The sequence below is a fragment of the Xenopus laevis genome, chromosome 4S (assembly GCF_017654675.1).
Source record: "Xenopus laevis strain J_2021 chromosome 4S, Xenopus_laevis_v10.1, whole genome shotgun sequence".
NCBI classification, from domain to species: Eukaryota; Metazoa; Chordata; class Amphibia; order Anura; family Pipidae; genus Xenopus; species Xenopus laevis.
Window position 1 is genome coordinate 78,477,082 of NC_054378.1, and position 20,274 is coordinate 78,497,355.

General features: G+C 40.4%; 1 protein-coding gene across 1 annotated transcript in view; it reads left to right on the top strand.

Moving 5' to 3' along the window:
* Window positions 1–15,988, top strand: part of pappa2.S (pappalysin 2 S homeolog) — a 75,701-nt gene extending 59,713 nt beyond the window's left edge. The window contains exons 19-23 of the mRNA XM_041561498.1: window positions 2,654–2,786; window positions 3,324–3,433; window positions 9,250–9,321; window positions 11,500–11,598; window positions 15,359–15,988. Coding sequence (XP_041417432.1) covers window positions 2,654–2,786; window positions 3,324–3,433; window positions 9,250–9,321; window positions 11,500–11,598; window positions 15,359–15,454 — 510 coding nt within the window. The 3' untranslated portion in view covers window positions 15,455–15,988. The remainder of the gene's footprint in view (window positions 1–2,653; window positions 2,787–3,323; window positions 3,434–9,249; window positions 9,322–11,499; window positions 11,599–15,358) is intronic.
* The last annotated feature ends 4,286 nt before the right edge of the window (window positions 15,989–20,274 follow it).

Sequence of the window (20,274 nt, forward strand, 5' to 3'; positions counted from 1 at the left end):
TACATTTTCAGCACGGATGTGTTGATAGTGTTGGGCATATCTTCACTGATAGATTATTTAGTACTATTTTTATCATCCTGTCATCTAAGGAGGACTGTGAGTTATGTGAAATGATATTGGTGTCTATGGAACCTTAATCTTCCTGTGATATAAATGAATTTTACTGACAACATGTCAGCACTCCATTTTACCCTTTTAAACATTTAAAATTCACTGGGCTTTAAAAAAAGAAATGATAAACAATAAACATTTTTAGACGTGTGCTGATAAAAAAAATTTTTTTCTCCAGTTCCCAAATTCTCCAGTTTGTTACAAAAATATCAAACGAATTACTGTTGGGCTCATATGCTACAACTGATGCAAAAGTGAGTCTATTTAAGTAACCCATAGCAACCAGTCAGCTAGTAACTTTGATCTTTTAAGTTCAAGTTAAATTAAGGAAAACTAATGGTTTCCAAGGGTTACCACACCTTTATTAGTATATGATCCCCATGGAGAGCTTGGTTAAATTCTTCTGTTCATGGTGGCATCGTCCAAAGGGCAGCCTTATATATGAGGTCTCTTTACATATAGTTAGCAGAATATATCTTAATGAGAGAGAGCAAAAATTGCATTATAGATTATTATTTAATCTAGAACACACAATGGAGCATGGTTTATACGACTTTAACATTTTACTTTTGCTTTGATTGTAATATATCTAACTTTTCTCAGCAAATCCTGCATGGAGCCATGAAGCAGGATTTTCCTCTAGTTCCATATAAATATCTGATACCACTTATATCTATGTGTCTCCATAGAAATAAATAATATGCCACTTTTGACCCTTACTTTGTGCTTGTCTACATAAACCCTATAGTGTTTAAACTATGACTGTATCTACCAATGCTCTCAATGTGTCACACAGTCTTGACGACTTTTTTGTCTCAGCAAAATGCATTAAACTCAATGGGCTCTTTTTCTTATGGCGACTTTTTTTGTCTCAGCGACAGTTATCTCTTGAAGATTTTTTTTTCGCTGCAAATTTTTTCACAGTTCCATGAAAAAAATTTGCAGATGCCGAAATAATGCATAATTACGTCGCGAATCCATGTCTGGCGAAACAATTTGCTCAACACTAGGTATAATACTTTATACTTACCCTTCCCATTTAAAGACCTACATATATAAACGTAATAAAGATTCTTTGAAGGAATATACCAATAAAAAACAGATTGCAAATTAACTTAAAAATGTAAAACTTGTACAAAATATATACTGTAAATATCACCACATGTTAGCAGTTAAGAAGATTATATTTAGACCTAAAAAAGTTGAACTTGGACTTGTGTCTTTTTTCAACTGAACTTACTATGTTACTATGTATACCAACTACAAATGAATGGGGGAGTACATAAATATTCTTAACCATCATGCAAGGAAGGATTCTTAAAGGAGAAGGAAGGCTATGGAGGGATTTTATTGCCAATAGATGAGCTGCTATATTTATTGTGTAGACTGGTTTACCATACCTGAGTATAAAGCTCTAGAAGCTCTCTGTTTGTTTAGGAAAGAAAGCAGCTGCCATATTATCTTGGTGTGACATCACTTCCTGCCTGAGTCTCTCCCTGCTCACTTATAGCTCTGGGCTCAGATTACAGCAGAGAAGGGAGGGAAGAGGCGCAAACTGAGCATGCTCATGCCCGGGGCAAGGAGGTTTAAGCTGGAAACAGGAAGTCTGATACAGAAGCCCATGTGTACACAATAGAAGGAAAGAAATGCTGTGTTTCTTTTGACAGGGGACTCTGAGCAGCACTACTTTGAGGTTTTACTCAGGGTCGAACTGGGCGGCCTGGGACCCACTGGGGCTGCTGTCCAGGACCCCCCGCTGTCCCCTGGCCCCCACTGCTGCGGTACCACGCAGCCGGCCACATGCTCGCCGCCCCCCACCTGCCAAGCGACGAGCGAGTGTGCTCGTTTGCAGCCAGCAGATGCGGCAGGAGGTAGCCTGCAAATTGAGAATCCGGGGGCCCACCGGATTTTTTCCCGGTGTTCTGCCGGCCCAGTCTGACCCTGTTTACTGGTATATTTAGGTGGACCTTTCTGGTAAGGCTTTAACTCTAAAATGTCCAGTTTAACACTGAACCCTGCTGAAGCTAAGGGATTCATTGTACCATGTTATAGACTATTTTCTTTTGCATGATTATTTAATTAAGTAAGAAGAACTTTGTTCTATAATTGTAACGTAAAGGGAATTAGTAATATTACTGTGAACGTCCTGAACGTGAACTGAGGCTTGTTAATTATCAACCAATTTGTAATTATCTCTTATATGCTCCATAAAACAGGTTTTTAGATCTCTTTTGGTATGTCTTATTTATTTAACTCATGGGCATCCAAATTCCTGGAAGCACTGCGCTAAATTAGATTTACAGTTATAGTCTAACATATTCCAAATTTTCTATAATGTATAGATTATAATCTATAGGTGCTTGCCATGTTTTTATTTTATATTTTAGAAAAGGAGTTTCTTCTTTGTCATTTGAGATGTCCTTGAACAGATTTTTTTCCTTTGTTTCATTTTGATCTTTTATAAGGAATATTCTTGTTCCCTGTGTTGTACATTGTTTTACTGTATATAGCAATATAGAATTAAGATAACTTTTTATGCTAGGTGTCTACAGTCTGCAGTAAAGATGGGACCTGGACAGTGAAACTAAGCTTATGTGATGACCTACAAGGAACATGTATTCCACCTCCAGAAATAAACCACATTAAATACACCTGCGATTATGGACATAGTATTGGTGAGTAATATTGTGGAGTGAAGCAATTAAAAATAAAACACCAAAGGAGGAATGTAAAAAAGTTGCAAAAAGAAAAACAGTTTGCACAAATAAGAAATAAAAAAAAATATGTCATTTCGCAATGTAATAATCTTCCTTAAACTGAATTGCGAATTTTAATTGTGTATTGCGAATTTTAATCGCGCACTTTTAAGTGCTTGAAGGTGTCGTAATCTATTGGAGCAAACTTAACTTTTTCATTAAGAAGTTTTATTACATTCACTGTGCACTGGAGCAAACTATAAAATTCACAAACCTTCTTCCACTGTCAGAAGGAAAATTTGTTCACTTAAAGGCATAACTTTTCGCTTTGCGGATATTTTGCTGTTACCGACTTTTATTACATTCCCCCATTAATCCTATAACAGTTTCAAGAATGATCGGTGCCACAAACATGGTTTAGAGGATTCTACATATACTGTAAAATTAAACTCTTCTGCATAATGCAATATCTATGTATAATACATGACATTAATGTATGATTTGGTCTTTCTTTAGGGTCTATCTGCACAGCTTCATGTATTTACCCCCTTAGCGATGCAGTGGTTTTGCCAGAGAATATTACTGCAGATACTATAGAACACTGGATGATTCCAGCCAAAGTGCAGGTACAGTGAGCATCACTAGCAACAAGCATTATTATTATGAATAGCATGTATATATTAAGTGCATATTTTCTTATAATACACAAAAGCCATGAATATCCTGTAAATTATATCCTTATAAACGGTGAGTTCTGATGTCATCAGTTATAAACGGTGAGTTCTGATGTAATTTCTGTCACATGACTCATTGAAACTTGTGTATTATAATAAATAAAGTACCCCCAGTTGTAAAATTTAAGGATATTAGAAGTTACCTCGGAGTTCCATGACCTGTATAAAAACACTCGGCCTTCAGCCTCGTGTTTTTATATGGTCATGAAACTCCTCGGTGTAATGCCCGAAGGCGCAGTTGAAGTAAGGACCAAAGAGAAGGCAACAATCCAAGTTCGCGGTACAGAAAAGGGTTTATCAAAGAATGGTCGTAAAACAGGCAGAATGGTCAAGACAGGCAGTACAGATTCAAAGTCGATAACAGGCAAGGTTCAAACACGGATAAGCAAAACAGAATATATCGCACCCAGGAACTATATGAAATAGACCTATAATTGGGCAAGGTCAGGATGGAAATGAGGGTCTTTATAGTCCAGTCTATTGGCGCCAAAATTGACGCGCTGGCGTCAGACGCAGACGCCAGCGTCCCCACGCTGACGCCTTGACGCCGGCGCCCGATTCTGACGCCGGCGTCCGTTCCGTCGCCGGCGACCAATCACAGGGCAAGAAGGAGATGATGCAGGATGATTGCGACCACCCGGAGCCATGTGCAGGGAAGAGGAATCGCCATTTTGGACGCCATCTTGGAGCAGGTCAGTAGACTCCATTACAGTACCCCCTTCCTTAGGGGGGGCCTCAGGACCACCGGGACCAGGACGGGAAGGAAACTGCCTATGAAACCTGCGAACAAGGATGGGGGCATGGACATCCGACTTTTTCACCCAAGAGCATTCCTCGGGACCGAAACCCTTCCATTCGACAAGGTACTGGAGAGCGCCCCTGGAAAAACGAGAGTCCAGAATCCTGCTGACTTCAAATTCTAAATGGTCATCGATAACAACAGGAGCTGTGGAAGAAGAAGAGGGGGAAGACACTGCAGGTTTAAGGAGAGACACATGAAAGGCATTAGGGATCCGCATCTCGGGAGGAAGAAGAAGACGAACTGCCACAGGGTTGATGACCTCGATGATGGGAAAGGGACCGATGAATTTGGGGCCAAGCTTAGGAGTGGGAATCTTGAGGCGAATATTCCGTGTAGACAACCAGACCTTGTCACCAGGAGCATAGGGTGGGGCGGCAATTCTCTTCCTGTCGGCAAACTTCTTTTGAGAGGATGAACTCTTTTCCAGATTAGCAGTGGTGGCCTGCCAGATGGCCAGCATATGAGCGGCTTGATCATTAGCAGCAGGAACATTTGTGAGTAAGAGATCCTGAGGGAATGCCAATGGGTTCCGGCCATACACACAGAAGAAAGGAGATTTCTGGGAAGAAGAATGTAAAGAATTGTTATGGGCAAACTCCGCCCAGGGAAGAAGGTCCGACCAGTCGTCTTGACACAAAGACACATGGCAACGAAGAAATTGCTCCAAGGCCTGGTTAACACGTTCAGCGGCACCATTGGACTGGGGATGATAAGAAGAAGAAAATTGAAGAGAGATATTTAAAGCATTACACAGTGACCTCCAAAATTTAGACACAAATTGGGGACCACGGTCGGACACAATTTCTGCTGGGAAGCCATGGAGGCGAAAAATATGTTTAATAAACAGTTCTGAAAGTTCAGGAGCAGAAGGCAGTTTGCGGAGAGGAGTGAAATGAGCCATCTTACTGAATCTGTCGATAACAACCCAAATGACAGTGTGGCCGGAGGAAATGGGCAAATCGACAATAAAGTCCATGGCGAGGTGAGTCCAGGGTCGAGATGGGATGGGCAGTGGAAGAAGAAAACCCTTGGGAGGAGAATGTCCGGATTTGGATACAGCACACGTGGAACATGAGGAGACAAAATCTTTAACGTCCTTTCTTAAGGTTGGCCACCATACTAGACGAGATAAGAGCTCGGTCGTCTTCTGAATTCCAGGATGTCCGGCCTGTTTGGAACTATGAGACTGAGACAAAATAGCAAGACGAAATTCTGGAGGGACAAAAGCAACACCAAGAGGAGTTTCCGCAGGAGCAGAATCTTGAGCGGACAACAATTGGGAGGCACAGGAAGGGAACAAGGCAGCAATAATCTTGATGGAGGGTACCACAGGTTCAGGTTCCTCGGACACAGAATCTTCGGGAATAAAGCTTCTGGATAAGGCATCGGCCTTCCTGTTTCTGGAGCCAGGACGAAAGGTAATGACAAAATTAAAACGGGAAAAGAAAAGTGCCCACCTGGCTTGCCGGGGATTCAGGCGTTTGAGGGTTTGGATGAACTCAAGATTCTTATGGTCGGTAAAAATCGTCACAGGAACCGAAGAACCCTCCAGTAAGTGTCTCCATTCCTCCAAGGCTAATTTGATGGCAAGTAGTTCACGATTCCCCACATCATAGTTCTGTTCTGGGGCAGAAAATTTTTTAGAAAAGAACGCACAAGGATGGAGTTTACCGTCAGAAATGGATCTCTGTGATAAAACTGCTCCAGCTCCGACATCAGAGGCGTCGACTTCCATGAAGAAGGGATGTAGAGGTTCTGGGTGCCGAAGAATTGGAGCGGAAGAAAAGGCCTCTTTGAGGGATTTGAAGGATTCCAGGGCTTGAGAAGACCAGTGTTGAGGTTTGCCCCCCTTACGAATCAGGGCCAGAATTGGAGAAAGTCTGGAAGAAAAATTTTTTATAAACTGTCTGTAATAATTGGCAAAGCCGACAAACCTCTGAATGGCTTTGACACTAGTAGGAAGAGGCCAGTCCAGGATTGCAGACACCTTGGCAGGATCCATCTTGAAACCTAGAGGAGAAATGATATAGCCAAGGAAAGGAATAGACGAGACTTCAAAAGTGCATTTCTCCAATTTAGCAAAGAGATTGTTCTTCCTTAGTCTGGAGAGGACTTCACGTACTTGGGCACGATGTTCCAGAAGATCTTTAGAAAAAACAAGAATGTCATCCAGATAAACGACCACACATAGACCCAATAAATCTCGAAAAATATCATTAACAAACTCCTGGAAGACCGCAGGAGCATTACAGAGACCAAAGGGCATGACCAAATACTCATAATGTCCATCACGGGTATTAAAGGCGGTCTTCCACTCGTCCCCTTCACGGATCCGGATAAGATTGTATGCCCCCCGAAGATCCAGCTTTGTAAAGATATTGGCACCCCTAAGTTGATCAAACAGTTCAGAAATAAGAGGAAGAGGGTACCTGTTTTTAACTGTGATCTTGTTGAGTCCTCTGTAGTCGATGCAGGGCCGCAAACTACCATCCTTTTTCTCAACAAAGAAGAAACCTGCACCGGCAGGGGAGGTGGAAGGACGGATGAATCCTCTCTGAAGATTCTCCTGGATGTATAACTTCATAGCAGAAGTTTCCGAAGGAGAGAGTGGGTAGGTGCGGCCCCTGGGGGGCATAGAGCCGGATAGAAGTTCCACTGGGCAATCGTAAGGCCGATGGGGAGGAAGAATCTCAGCAGAAGACTTGTTAAACACATCGGCAAATGCTTGGTATACAGAGGGAAGAGAAGAATTAGAGGACACAGAGGAAATTTTGACAACCGGAACAGTGGGTAGGCAGTTCTGTAAACAAAAAGGACTCCATCTGGAAACTTGCAATGTGGACCAGTCAATGACTGGATTATGTGCACATAACCATGGCAGTCCCAGGACAACCGGAGTGGAAGGGCAATCAATGAGGAGGAAGGATAATCTCTCCAAATGCAAGGTGCCCACCTTAAAAGAAAGTTCCTGAGTAGAATGCGAGACGAAGGCAGACGACAGCGGACGATCATCAATCGCCAGGACACGAAGAGGAACTGCCAAGGGTTGGAGAGGGATGGAATGACGTCTTGCAAAGGATCGATCCATGAAGTTTCCTGCAGCACCGGAATCTAGAAAGGCTTGTGAGGAAAACTTTAAAGAGCCAAACTGGATCTGCACCGGAAGAAGGAAACGTAGAGTAGAAGAATGGGGAGAATGACAAATCCCACCCAGGTAAGTCTCCCCGAGCTTACCTAGGCTTTGGCGTTTCCCGGCTTCACTGGACACTCCTGGGCAAAGTGGGCTTTACCCCCACAGTAAAGGCACAGGCCGGCAGCCCTTCTCCGGAGTTTCTCCTGTTCGGACAGGCGGGCCCGCCCAATCTGCATGGGTTCTTCAGCCGGCAAGGAGGAAGAAGCAGAATCCATAGGAGCAGGAGGAAGCTCTGGGGGAACAGGATTGAAAAGCAGGGGTCTCTGGAAGCGGGGGGCCAAAGAAGGTTGGAACCGGGGGTACCTCTTTGTACGCTCTCGGTCGAGTTCAAGCTGGAACTCCCTCTGCCGGGTATCCACCTTCACCGCCAAGGCCACCAGATCCTCCCACCGAGAAGGAATTTCCCGGGAAACGAGGTCATTCTTAATGCGTATAGCCAAGCCGTTGTAAAAGGCCGCGTGGTAACCATCGTTATTCCAGGAGGTCTCTGCCACCAGGGTACGAAATTCAATGGCATACTCGGGAACTGAGCGAGTGCCTTGTTGAAGCTGGAACAGTCGAGCCGAGGCTGCAGTAGTACGACCAGGAGCGTCAAACACCGTCCGGAGTTCTTGGAGAAAGGCCCCGGCGTTGTCGATCAGCGGGTCTCTCTTCTCCCAAAGGGGAGACGCCCATTCCAGAGCCTTCCCCTGCAGACGGGAGATGACAAAACCAACCTTGGCTTGCTCGGAGACGAACTGGCCTGGCTGCAGAGTGAATTGAATTTCACATTGGTTAATAAAACCACGACAAGCTTTTGGGTCTCCGCTGAAAAGAGGTGGAGCGGGAACACGAGGTTCAGACACCTGGAGAGGAGCAGGAATGGCAGGAACAGGCACAGCCGCAGGAGCCGCTGGAGACATGGCAGTCAATTTCTCCAGGATAACATCAATTGCCTGGCCAATTTGAGACTGCTGGGCTTCATAGGATTTCATGCGAGAAGCCAATCCCCGAATGGCCCCTCCGACATCGAGGGGTACTTGGGCCTCCTCCGAGGGGTCCATGGCCCAATTATACTGTAATGCCCGAAGGCGCAGTTGAAGTAAGGACCAAAGAGAAGGCAACAATCCAAGTTCGCGGTACAGAAAAGGGTTTATCAAAGAATGGTCGTAAAACAGGCAGAATGGTCAAGACAGGCAGTACAGATTCAAAGTCGATAACAGGCAAGGTTCAAACACGGATAAGCAAAACAGAATATATCGCACCCAGGAACTATATGAAATAGACCTATAATTGGGCAAGGTCAGGATGGAAATGAGGGTCTTTATAGTCCAGTCTATTGGCGCCAAAATTGACGCGCTGGCGTCAGACGCAGACGCCAGCGTCCCCACGCTGACGCCTTGACGCCGGCGCCCGATTCTGACGCCGGCGTCCGTTCCGTCGCCGGCGACCAATCACAGGGCAAGAAGGAGATGATGCAGGATGATTGCGACCACCCGGAGCCATGTGCAGGGAAGAGGAATCGCCATTTTGGACGCCATCTTGGAGCAGGTCAGTAGACTCCATTACACTCGGTGACTTATAATATCCTTATATTTTACAAGAGGGGGTACTTTATTCACTATATTAATATGTATGTGTCTACCGATGTTTCTTCAACCTATTTTGTAGTAGCTATAAGTCATAATAAGGACAGGGAAATTGTCTCAAAGATGTTGTCTTTTCATATTACAGGGTATCATGTGCACAAGTATCTTAAAGTGGCACCCAGAACCCTTTGCTCTTCACTGCATTCCTTCCTGTGAGGTAAGAACACTATAACATTAAAATGTTCTTATTTTAAAACAAGTTTGGTACATGTAAGACTATGGCCATTTTCATTGAATGGCTGAGCCTAAGCATATGCTATAATAGCATACTGATGTATGAAATCATTCCCCAGTTTAAAAAATGTCAGGTCCAGATGGGACCATTAAGTTAATAATAGTAAAATCAGACAATATATAACTCATGGAACAGACCCACATACTTATTTCTCATAAGAGTGTCCTCAAACTATACTCCTCCCTCTTTGCCCTAAGCCCTTTAGGTCCACAACTGTTGTGGCATCTTTTAGAAACCCATTAATTATTTTTAATAAAATATTTTTTGTTAAGGAAGGGAAAGTTCACGGGTATCCTGTTGTATTACACATAGTAACAAATTATTTTAGACTTTAGCCTCACTTAAAAAACAAATAAAGCTCCAGCACAATATTTACTCACAGAAATTGTTTAATTTGTTTTTATAATATAGTATTAGGTTTTGGATGTCCTTTAAAGATTTCATATAATATAACTTTGTGTTTAATGTTAACATATAACTTTGTATAATATAGTATATAATAATATAACTTGTATCTTACTTCAATATTACATTCTATTTTATTTTCTGTGTGTGTGTATATGTATATATATATATATATATATATATATATATATATATATATATACACACAGTAGGAATGTAGTGTAATGTAGTAGTAATTATATATATATATATATATATATATATATATATATATATATATATATATATATAATTTTTTTTTTTTTTTTTTTTTTAACACCCCTACTCCCCTATGTCCATTGTTAGGAAATGAGGGCAAGTACATAATTTAATATGATTATTAATCAGCCCTGAGGAATGTGTTATTTATGGGTATTTTGTTCTAAAGTAATGAGATGGCAGAGAGGACACTAATAAATATTAAATACTGGCTACTTAAGTATAGCCCTATTATTGATTTCAGGAACCTACAACTCCCTGAAGCAGTAAAGCTCTTGTAATTCTCAGAAACTGTACACGTAGAGGAACCCCTTTATATTAAATATGGTAAATGAAAAAACGTCATTGTAAAATGTGTTTAATGGTATTAATGGAATGTGCCGTCATTATTTCTATTCCACTCACTATTCGTGAGATCAACCACTGGGCTCTAAACCACTATGTTTGCTTGGTGCAAAGTATGGTTTCTCAGCCTCCTAACCTTATCTATCATTGTTACAACACCTCAGATTCATAATATTGTCCCAGCTGTTATTCTTTTATTCTTTAATCCAAGGGTCCCCATGCCACAAATTGGACTTGGTCAGTGTCTATACCTAACAGGCAGGGTTTATAATGCTAGCTAGCCACATGGTGATATACTGTATATAGACAGAGCAAACCGTCAATTGGAAGACACTTCCATGAGAATGGATGACTTAATGGTTATCTTCAGCAAGTACAATGGAATGCAGGGTCAAGAAATGCATTCTTAGGTCAAATAAGGCTCATTTTTATTATTGTATTATCAAAATACCATAAATTTCATGTAAATACCTGCAGCATTTAATATCCTTCTAGTTGTGTCTGTGAAGTTACCCACTTACTCAGATTGTAAGCTCTTAATCTTTAATGTAACTGTAATTTGTATTTTTTATTATTATAATGACCCCCTGTTCTATTCATTTATAGTTTTGCTGAACAGTGTTGCATACATAAGTAGAGCTATAGAAATAAAAATATTCATATATACATCCAAATTGTAAAATTACATTTCACTGTTAAAACACACACAAGGGAATAGAGCAATCGACTTTTCATAAATATGTCCCTATGAGTATTTTATAAAGTACGCAATCAAGGCAAAGTGAATTTAAGATGAATATCTGTCCCTTTTGTTTAAGTAGCTAGCTAGAGTAGATATGGGCCTTCATTCAAATAGCAGACACTGCAGCATTCTTCTCATTTGCCAATGCTGTTTATCAGATCTATCCACCTACACGTCTCCAGAATATATCTGTTAGACAATGCAGTAAGCATTTCATCTCAGCAATTTTCAGTAAGGGGAAGAAAAAAAAGGTATCGTTCACTATCCCCTTTGTGTCAAAGCTTTAAAGGTTGCAGACTATGTATTGATTTCCTTGGTGTATTGAGGAGAATGACTGTGTTCCTATGCAGCCTTTTCTAGCAGATGGCTGGTGTGACACCATTAATAACCGTGCATATTGTCAGTATGATGGAGGAGATTGCTGCGCCTCTACTCTGTCCTCTCACAAGGTAAGCGAAAACAAGGTAATGTGGGGTTATAAACGAACACACTCTTTCTTTATCTAATATTCATTTATATATCTATCTTTACAGCATATATTTAAAGCTATATAGAGTGCTCTGCAAAAGGGCTTCAGACTCTTGAATAATTCTCTTGGTTTAATGATTAACAAGATCTGCACTTAAATATGGTTCTCTATGATAAGATAAGATAAGATTTTCTTTTTCTTTTGTATTTCATTGCACTGACATGGAAACAAAAATAGGGTAATGTGATGTGGTGGTAACTCTGCAACACATAAATAACCAGTAAAGGAAATGCCAGTACAAATGGAGTAGACATAAGGTATGGGCAGTACTGGCACATATGTACAGTTGGCTAAATTATTAAATCAGAAAAGAAAGGTGCCACAGTTAACCAATGTAGAGAACTCACCAAGTAGAATCAGGGGTCCAGGTGCACCAGCCCCAGACCTCAGCTCAGAGAGCAGCAAACTGTTATTCATGTAGACAGAAAAGGGCCAAACATCAATACACAGGTCCACAGATATAGATGTAAAAGCAATATTTACTGAAAAAAAATAAAATACAGACATCTCCATTGGCCCTACGCGTTTCGTGCCCAGTAGGCACTTAATCACTTAACCAAAGAGTTGGTTTAGGATCTGCATACTTTTGCAATGTATTGTATATAACTGAATATAAGCAAATCCCACTAATTTAATAGCACACACTGCTTTAGAGGACAAAATCACTCCCTTTGAATATACTGCTTTAGTTCGATTTTTCCTTGAACCTTGGTGCAGTGCCACACTACCATTTTATATACCTTTCCATGGTATTCCTAGCTCAGTAAAATAAAATACAAGCACATTAATCTAATGTCCAGGAACAACTCTAAGTCTGCTGACAGGCACCTCAGAAAAAGGAAAGTAAGATAGTTGCATGGTGCTGCACTATAATTCTACCCCCAGGCCTGTGTATTTTTTTCATAAAGGGCACAAAACAGGCACACGTGCAATGTTATTTTTCCCAAGGCACCCTTGTTCTCCTTTGCTCTCCATACTGTATGAAAGCACTGTGTGCAAAGTGCTATGTCTGAATGTGAATGCCATGCAGTTGGCATGTGAGTGACACCTGAAAGCTGCTTACTTGCTCCAAATTTGCAAGGAACTCTTTTAGCGTCCATAAATACAAAGCCAATTTATTACTCCTACATTAAGGGCTAATATCTTCTTCCAAAGCAGCTCCTCGGTTACCTCTGTCCTTTGCACAGCTTTGTCTCAGGAGTGACATCCAGCTTGGACAAAAACTGATATAAACAATGGCCCAGTCAAACTTACCATAAAGTGCTACCAGAGCCAGAACACCACCATTTGCCCCATATACAGTTCATTTTCTTCTGTATGCAAATAGTACTGAAGGAATCCACCTTATCTTATCAATTTTCAGCTTGCTGACGGACAGAACAAGGGAGCATGTGAGCAGCAAAACAAGTTTTGCTTAAAGTCACTATTTTGCTGCTCATTCACTCCCATTGTAACACAACAGAAGCCCTGAATATTTGTTATTATTTTCAATGTAGTGTGTTAGATGTTTGTTTAACTTGCTATTTACATGCTAGCATATTCATTACCTTCCGAAGCTGAACGTTTGGCACCATTAAATACAAATGCCCTTTGCACTCCAATGAGAATAGTTTGCACTCCAATGAGCATAAATTACAAATTTTACAAGAAACTGGAGGCGCTCAGTAGCTAAAATAAGTGGGCTGATTAAAAACCATGCAATTAGCAGCAAACTGGTAGGGTTCATTAGATGCAATCAAATCAGGGTGATTTCAACTAATCTGAGGGCTATCAACAAACCAAAAAAAAACTGAGGGAGTCGAGATCTGAAAGCAAATTAATACCTGATCGGCCTAGTAATTTCTGCCCAACTGAAATAAGTAAGACATGGTTCTTTAACTCAATTCTAAAATATACATCTCTAAGAAGTCACTCTAAGAAGCTTTCCAACATACATTGCATTTTTATTGGTTTTAGTTATTTGTAAATTTAATGGCTTTCCCCTGTAATACACACTCTGAAAGTAAAAAAAAAAAGTGTTCTTATCTGTGGATCTTATCTGGCTGTGGCATGCTTCTGCTGAATTTGCTTTTAGGCTTATATTTTCTAGAAATTAAACATTTCCACTTGTGAAGAATATATATTATTAAAATAATTATCAGGGTTGGTTAAGATTTTGCTGGTGCTAACATTCATCTTGCTGAGAGCACTAATTAATCTGCGTAGTACAGTACCTCTGCAACCTAATAAAATGGCAACATAGTATTGCGGTTATACCTTTTGGCTAATTGAGTAAATAAATCTTGCAGTTCAGAAAACCGATGTACTTTATAAAGACATTTCTTGTAAGGCCTAAAGAATGGACTACAGTGTACCGAATCCAGTCTGTTTCATTAATTAGTCATTAAAGGAGAAATAAATCCCCCTTAAGAGAAAGCCCCCATCTGCTACAATCCATTGCTGCCTGTCCTGACCTGCTTGCCTGCTTCTAGACTATGATTTTGGACTGTGATTTGTTCTCACAGTTTTGACCTTGGCCTGATCCTTGACTACGTTCTGCTTGATCCCCGTTCATCTTTTTTACACTCTGGTTCCCTTGTCTGCCCAGAACCTGAGACGTAGTTCTCTGAATTTAAGACCTGGTTTCATCCGAGTAGCAGAGCGCTCAAAGTAAAAGGCGGCTGTTATAGGCTAAAGTGTGAGCCATAACCGGAACCTTGGCTCCTGTTCTGGGAGACAATTGGCCCCCCTCCCTGCATAGTCTATTACCTGAATAAAGTGTAGCTGAATACGTAGTTGGCACTAATACCAGACTGGCTCCAACTGCACATGCACCTAAAGTTCATCGTCTGCATTCCCTTTGCAAAGAAATATTTTTTTTATCAGGAAAAGTAAAAGGAAAAGTAACATCAAAAAATGAAAGTGTTTTTAAATAATGTAGCATTGCCCTGCACTGGTACAGCTGGTGTGCTTGCTTCAGACAGACTACTATAGTTTATATAAACAAGCTGCTGGGTAGCTACAGGGGCAGCCATTCAAACACAAGACAAATAGTAGATAACAAATAAGCTATGCAGAATCACATTATATACTACAAGGCTTATCTGTTATCAGCTGTGTATCCTGTGCCTTTTCTCCTTTTTTCAGCTTTGAATTAGTGAGGGGCGAATGTTTCTGGCAGGCGCGAATTTGCGCAAATAAATTTGAGAATTTGCAGCGAAAATTCGCAGACGTCCAAAAAATTTTGGCGCCGCTTCCGACGCATTTCGCAAATTTTGTGCCAGTTTCACGAATTTTGGGGGTAATTCGCGAAATTCATGGCGAAGCGAAACGGGACAAATTCGCCCATCACTACTTTGAATAGCTTTCCCCATGGCTACCTAGCAGCTTGTTTATATATACTATAGTAGAGTTGCTGAAGCAAACATAGTTGCATAGTTACATAGTTAAATTGGGTTGAAAAAAGACAAAGTCCATCAAGTTCAACCCCTCCAAATGAAAATCCAGCATCCATGCACACACCCCTCCCCTCTCAAATCAGTTTTACCAGTGCAGGCCAACAGTGCATTATATTTTAATTAATTTAATACACTTTCAGTTGTTGGTGTTACTGTTCCTTTAAGAAGATAACAGCACATGTCCATATAGTGTATAATTAGCATATATGTTGTTTGTACCCATAACCTTGCATTTATCATCAGGTAATACCTTTTGCGGCTGATTGTGAAGAGGACGAATGCACTTGCCGTGACCCTGATGCAGAGGAGAACAGAATTCACCGCCCAGAGGTGCACTGACACCTTATTGCAGTGGCATAAAGTAGCCCACTTAAAGCTGCTACAGGGGACAGCGCCCTAGGCAATAATTGATAACCTCGTGAGTGCCTCCTGGAGTGGGGTGCACCATCTTCATATGGATGACCCTGAAGAAAAAACTGTGACACCAAAGATACAGATTTCACGCAACTTGTGCGCGCCTTTTGGAAAACATATCTATAAAATGAATTGTTACGTGCTACTGACATTTATTGTATAACAGACCAAAAGAAGGAGATTCCAAAGCCTTTTATGGTTTTACCTTGTGTAAGGCTCCATATATATATATATATAATCTAAAGTTGAAGAAGAGGCCAATCATATTTTAATGTATATCACTGTGTCCTGTCACCTGCATGAAAACCGTCTGTCGTGAGTATATTCGATTTCTGTTGGATTAGCACATTTATTTAACCCTTTAGTGTGAGGCATTTCTAAGAGTATAATATAATTACCGAATAGAAGGGAGTGACTGTTTTTTTTTTTTATTGTCTCACAGAATAAATATGAATCTGGTGGGTTTTGTGTATGTGTCCTTTTTATTAAAATATTTTTGTGCTGTTTGCTTTCTTGTGAACTATTGGATATGCCAATTTTTCTAATACGTATATATATATATATATATCAGCAAATCAGCGCATGCACAAAATCTCAGCACAGGCCCCAGGTGCAGGATATACCGTATTCTTCAATACACAATTGTTTCAAGGATCTTCACTCAGGATTTCATAAAATGTCACAAACTCTACTACAGCATTATACACAACATAACTTTCAGAATCTGACCAAATGATATTTCAAGGCTGCAAATACGCAGCCCTTCCAGTGCGTCCAATCTCCTCTTGATCATTCAATCCAGACACCGTAGTATTTGCGGTAACTTCATGGGGTGGCAAAAATACTTCTCCACTGCACTTAAGAAAATCAAACATTTGAACTTTAATCACACACCTATAGTAAACATCAGTGCCATTACTTTCCCCATTTATCATACTCAGTTACTGTATATCAGATATGAAACAGTGTATTGCATAGCAACTCCACCATTCCTTGCAGCTCTTGCATTTGAAATCTCCACTCTACATTTTCCTTATAACGCGTATATATCTTTATGTAGGAGACTGCAGCATTTTAATTATTCAGTGATTAATGACAGATAATCTTTCATCCTGAGTATACTACCCGCTGATATTACTATTGGCCATTTGCAAAACATTAATTGTTAAAGGGAAACATAAAAATGCTGGAAGAAAAAAAGGGAGTCATGGAAAGCATTATGGAAAACCACACTTGTATATATGGTTTAAATGCAAATAGTGCTTTGGTACAGACAAATCCCCTGAGCCTGATTTCATTGCAGTTGTAAATATCATACTGAAGGTCATCTGAGAATCCATCAAAGTGTTATCCTTTGTATTAGCAATGAGTTCCCTCGGAGGAAATTGACAAGTCCTGAACATACAATCTATCACTCTACTCCTATTGTACCCCCTTGTTGTTCACTTTATAACTAGTTCCTATGTTTGTTCCCCCCCTTTTTTTTGATCACTGATAACTGAAACATTCTCAGGTAGTGTAAGGAATAATAATAATAATTGTGAACCTCTGGAGAAAAACCTGTTGAATAGCAGTAGCATATTCAGTAGCATATTCTAGGTTTGTTTGATTTTGATATAAAGTATTTGTAAGCAGTCACAGAAATCATGTAGGTATCCAAAGTGGTCAAAGTTTTTCATAGAGTACCATGTACAAATTGGCCAGGAAGAACACTACTGAGGAAGCCATCACAGTACTAGATACCAACTGTATAAATAGTGACAAATTCAACAGGAGGAGTATCCTTTAGGAATGGCTGACAATTTGTAAAAATGAATCTACATGTTGAGCAAGTGGCTGCTAATGAGCTCCAATGGCCAAAATGATAGGACACCCTGAAGGCTGGATGATAAATATGTGTATTTGTAAGAATGTATAAATATTCAGGCACTTGGGACAATCAATTTCAAATAAGCAGTTACCGACCAATTAATTCAAGCCTCCTCTAGGTCTAGTTCTATCATCTCATCAAATTATCATTCATATATTCAAATGGCAATGGCCAATTCCTGACACATAAATATTCTAGTGCTTGTAAATTTTTATTATAAGGGAGTATATCTATGGCCAAAGGTATGTGTTAAATTTTTAAAGGTATTCTCTAACATGATTCAACAGAAAAGCTTCATCCATAATAAGGGCATGCAACTCAAATTAAATTGGTTCCTTTGGTGAATATTGGACTTCCGCCTTTCTCCACCCAACTGTAAATAAATTGCCTCTCATAAACAATATTATTTGTAGTCTTTCCCTCCAGAACTATCCACTGTGGTTTAAGCATTGTGGCTTGGCATAGTGAAGTCAACACTTTTGCACTGGAGAGCCCAGCTTAAGCACATACTAGACATACGGTATAAAATGTTTACTGGCATCAATGATGTGTTTTTTCGTAGGTCTTCTTACTTGTATTTCTGCTGTTCTTGATTATGCCCTTTGCATTGACTTTGTGTGCCTTGCTGTGGGCTATGTTTGTACTTATCTTGTTACCCTGCCTATTACCTGTACCTTCCTTGGTTTTCTTGTACCAATAACTTGCCTACTTTCAACCCTACCTTAATTCTTTGTTTTGCTGCAATAAATGCCTGATGACAAACAGGAAAACATTTATCATAATGATAAAATAAAGTTTTATGAAATGAGTGTAGATCCTTGAAATGATTGTGTATTGTGCACAAATTATAGAAATTATTACTGCAGTAAAAGTGAGTGGATAAGCTGGGCAAGTCCTTGCGAACATAAAGAATATTTTTAATTGTGTGCTACTAGAGCAGCACACAAAGGAAGCAGCATATTTGAAAGATGTGGGCATACCCCTTGCAAAAGGTGTTCTAGTGACAGGCATTAAGGGGCCTATTTATTAAACCTCAAATTTTTGTGGTCAAGTTTTTAAAGGGGGAAAAAACAATTTTTTTGAGCTTTATTCTGCTCTGAAATACTCCAGCTAAAACTTGTCAAAATCATGTAAAAGTAAATGGCAGATGGTCCCTTTAACAATTGGAACATGTTTTTTACCTTCAGAATTCTTGATAGATTCAGGCTGTCTGTTTTTTTGTTCGATAATCTGATAAATTCTGGTTTTTAGGGTGACAAATTGATAAATTGAGTTTTCAGAGCAACAATTTGAAAAAGTTGCGCAATTCAAATTTACTCTCAATTTTGCAGTGCCGACTCTAGAAGAAGGTACTTTAGAAGAAGGACTCAGGTTTGGTCAAAAACTTCACGTTTTAGTAAATAACCCCCTAAGTGCAGGGCTCCATTGCACCAGTTGGAAATGCCCTTTGTGTCTCAACTCTACACATGCCTGTGACATCATCCAGCCCAGTTACAGGCTGGAGAACGATCCGATTGGCTGGGCACCCCAGTGCATCCTGGGGAGAGAGGGTGTGCCTGACTTTGGAGCCAAATGCAAGGGGTTTCTCAGAGAGCTGAACAGAGCCAGCACAAGTAGCTGTAAGACTGTCAAGTACAGAGAAGCTGTTAAATCTGTGGAGGTACAGATTGAGCCCAGCCTGTTCCCTGACAAGCTGCTAGAGACTAAGAAGGAGAAAGGTGCCACTGGTGAGATTGATTCCCTGCAGAGCTGCCTATAATCTCCAATGTGATTACCTCTGAGAGCACCCCGGTGAGTGAGCCACCCAAGGGAGGATACTGGTACGGATACAAGCTTGGAGCCCCAAAGTGAAGATTAGCCTGGTGTAGTTACCTGCCACGTGGAAGCTGCTTCTAACTTCCAAAGGAGAGGTACTTTTGGGAAATGGTAGTGCTACCTGGGGAATAAGAGCTCTGGGAAAGGGACATTTCATTTGAACTATGTGGTTATTAACCCCTTCCGGAGAATTGGGACTTTGGGATATTTAACAAGGACTGTGTTGAAGCAACATAGTGAGTTAGGTAGTGTCCCCAGTGTAGGAGTGCATGGTGTATTAGTTTACTACAGTTTATATAAAGTTTATATTTGTTCATTTGCAAACTGTGTGTTTTATTATTCCTAGTGGAATCCCCATGAGGTGTGTTCCTCAGTGTTCCCTAGGTGGAGGCACTGCACTGTAATTCCCAGCTCCCGGTACTTTTCATATGCAAAAGGGACTCGGGCCCCTGGATTGCCAAGGGTAAGTTGCTATTTAAAGAGACAGTAACCAAATTAGGGTTATATATATAATGTATTTTAGAACTTCTAGTGAAGGGTAACAGACCCTTTAACTTCTCTCTTTACACATTCCTGATGGGAGTTGCCATATGATGGAGAAATGACTGGCATGCTAGTGTAACTTAAAGCAGGTATTCTCCTGTGTTTTATTCACAGCAGAGTTATCACATGTCATTTGCAAACAAACTAATTAAAATGTATTTATTTGAAAGCAGGGCAGACTGACACAATGGCGTCTGAATATCGGAAACCTGCTCTTTCAATCCAGCAAATGTAACTATTTTATTCAAAGTGCCTTTGTATGTAAAACACAATATCAAAGAAAAGTTCCTGGACCTGGTGCATGGCCAAAAGTGTATAATCTGACCAGTTTAGATGTGAGGTCTGGGTGTACAAGCTCCAGACTTACAGCTCAAGTTTTAGGTATTTAACCATAGAAGAAACAGCAGGCTCTCACAGATCCCATGGACAGGCAAATAAAAGAACTTCAGACTTTATTTTATTTTTATTTAAGAGTGAACAAACACACAGCCTTATGCATTTTGTGCACTCAGGCACT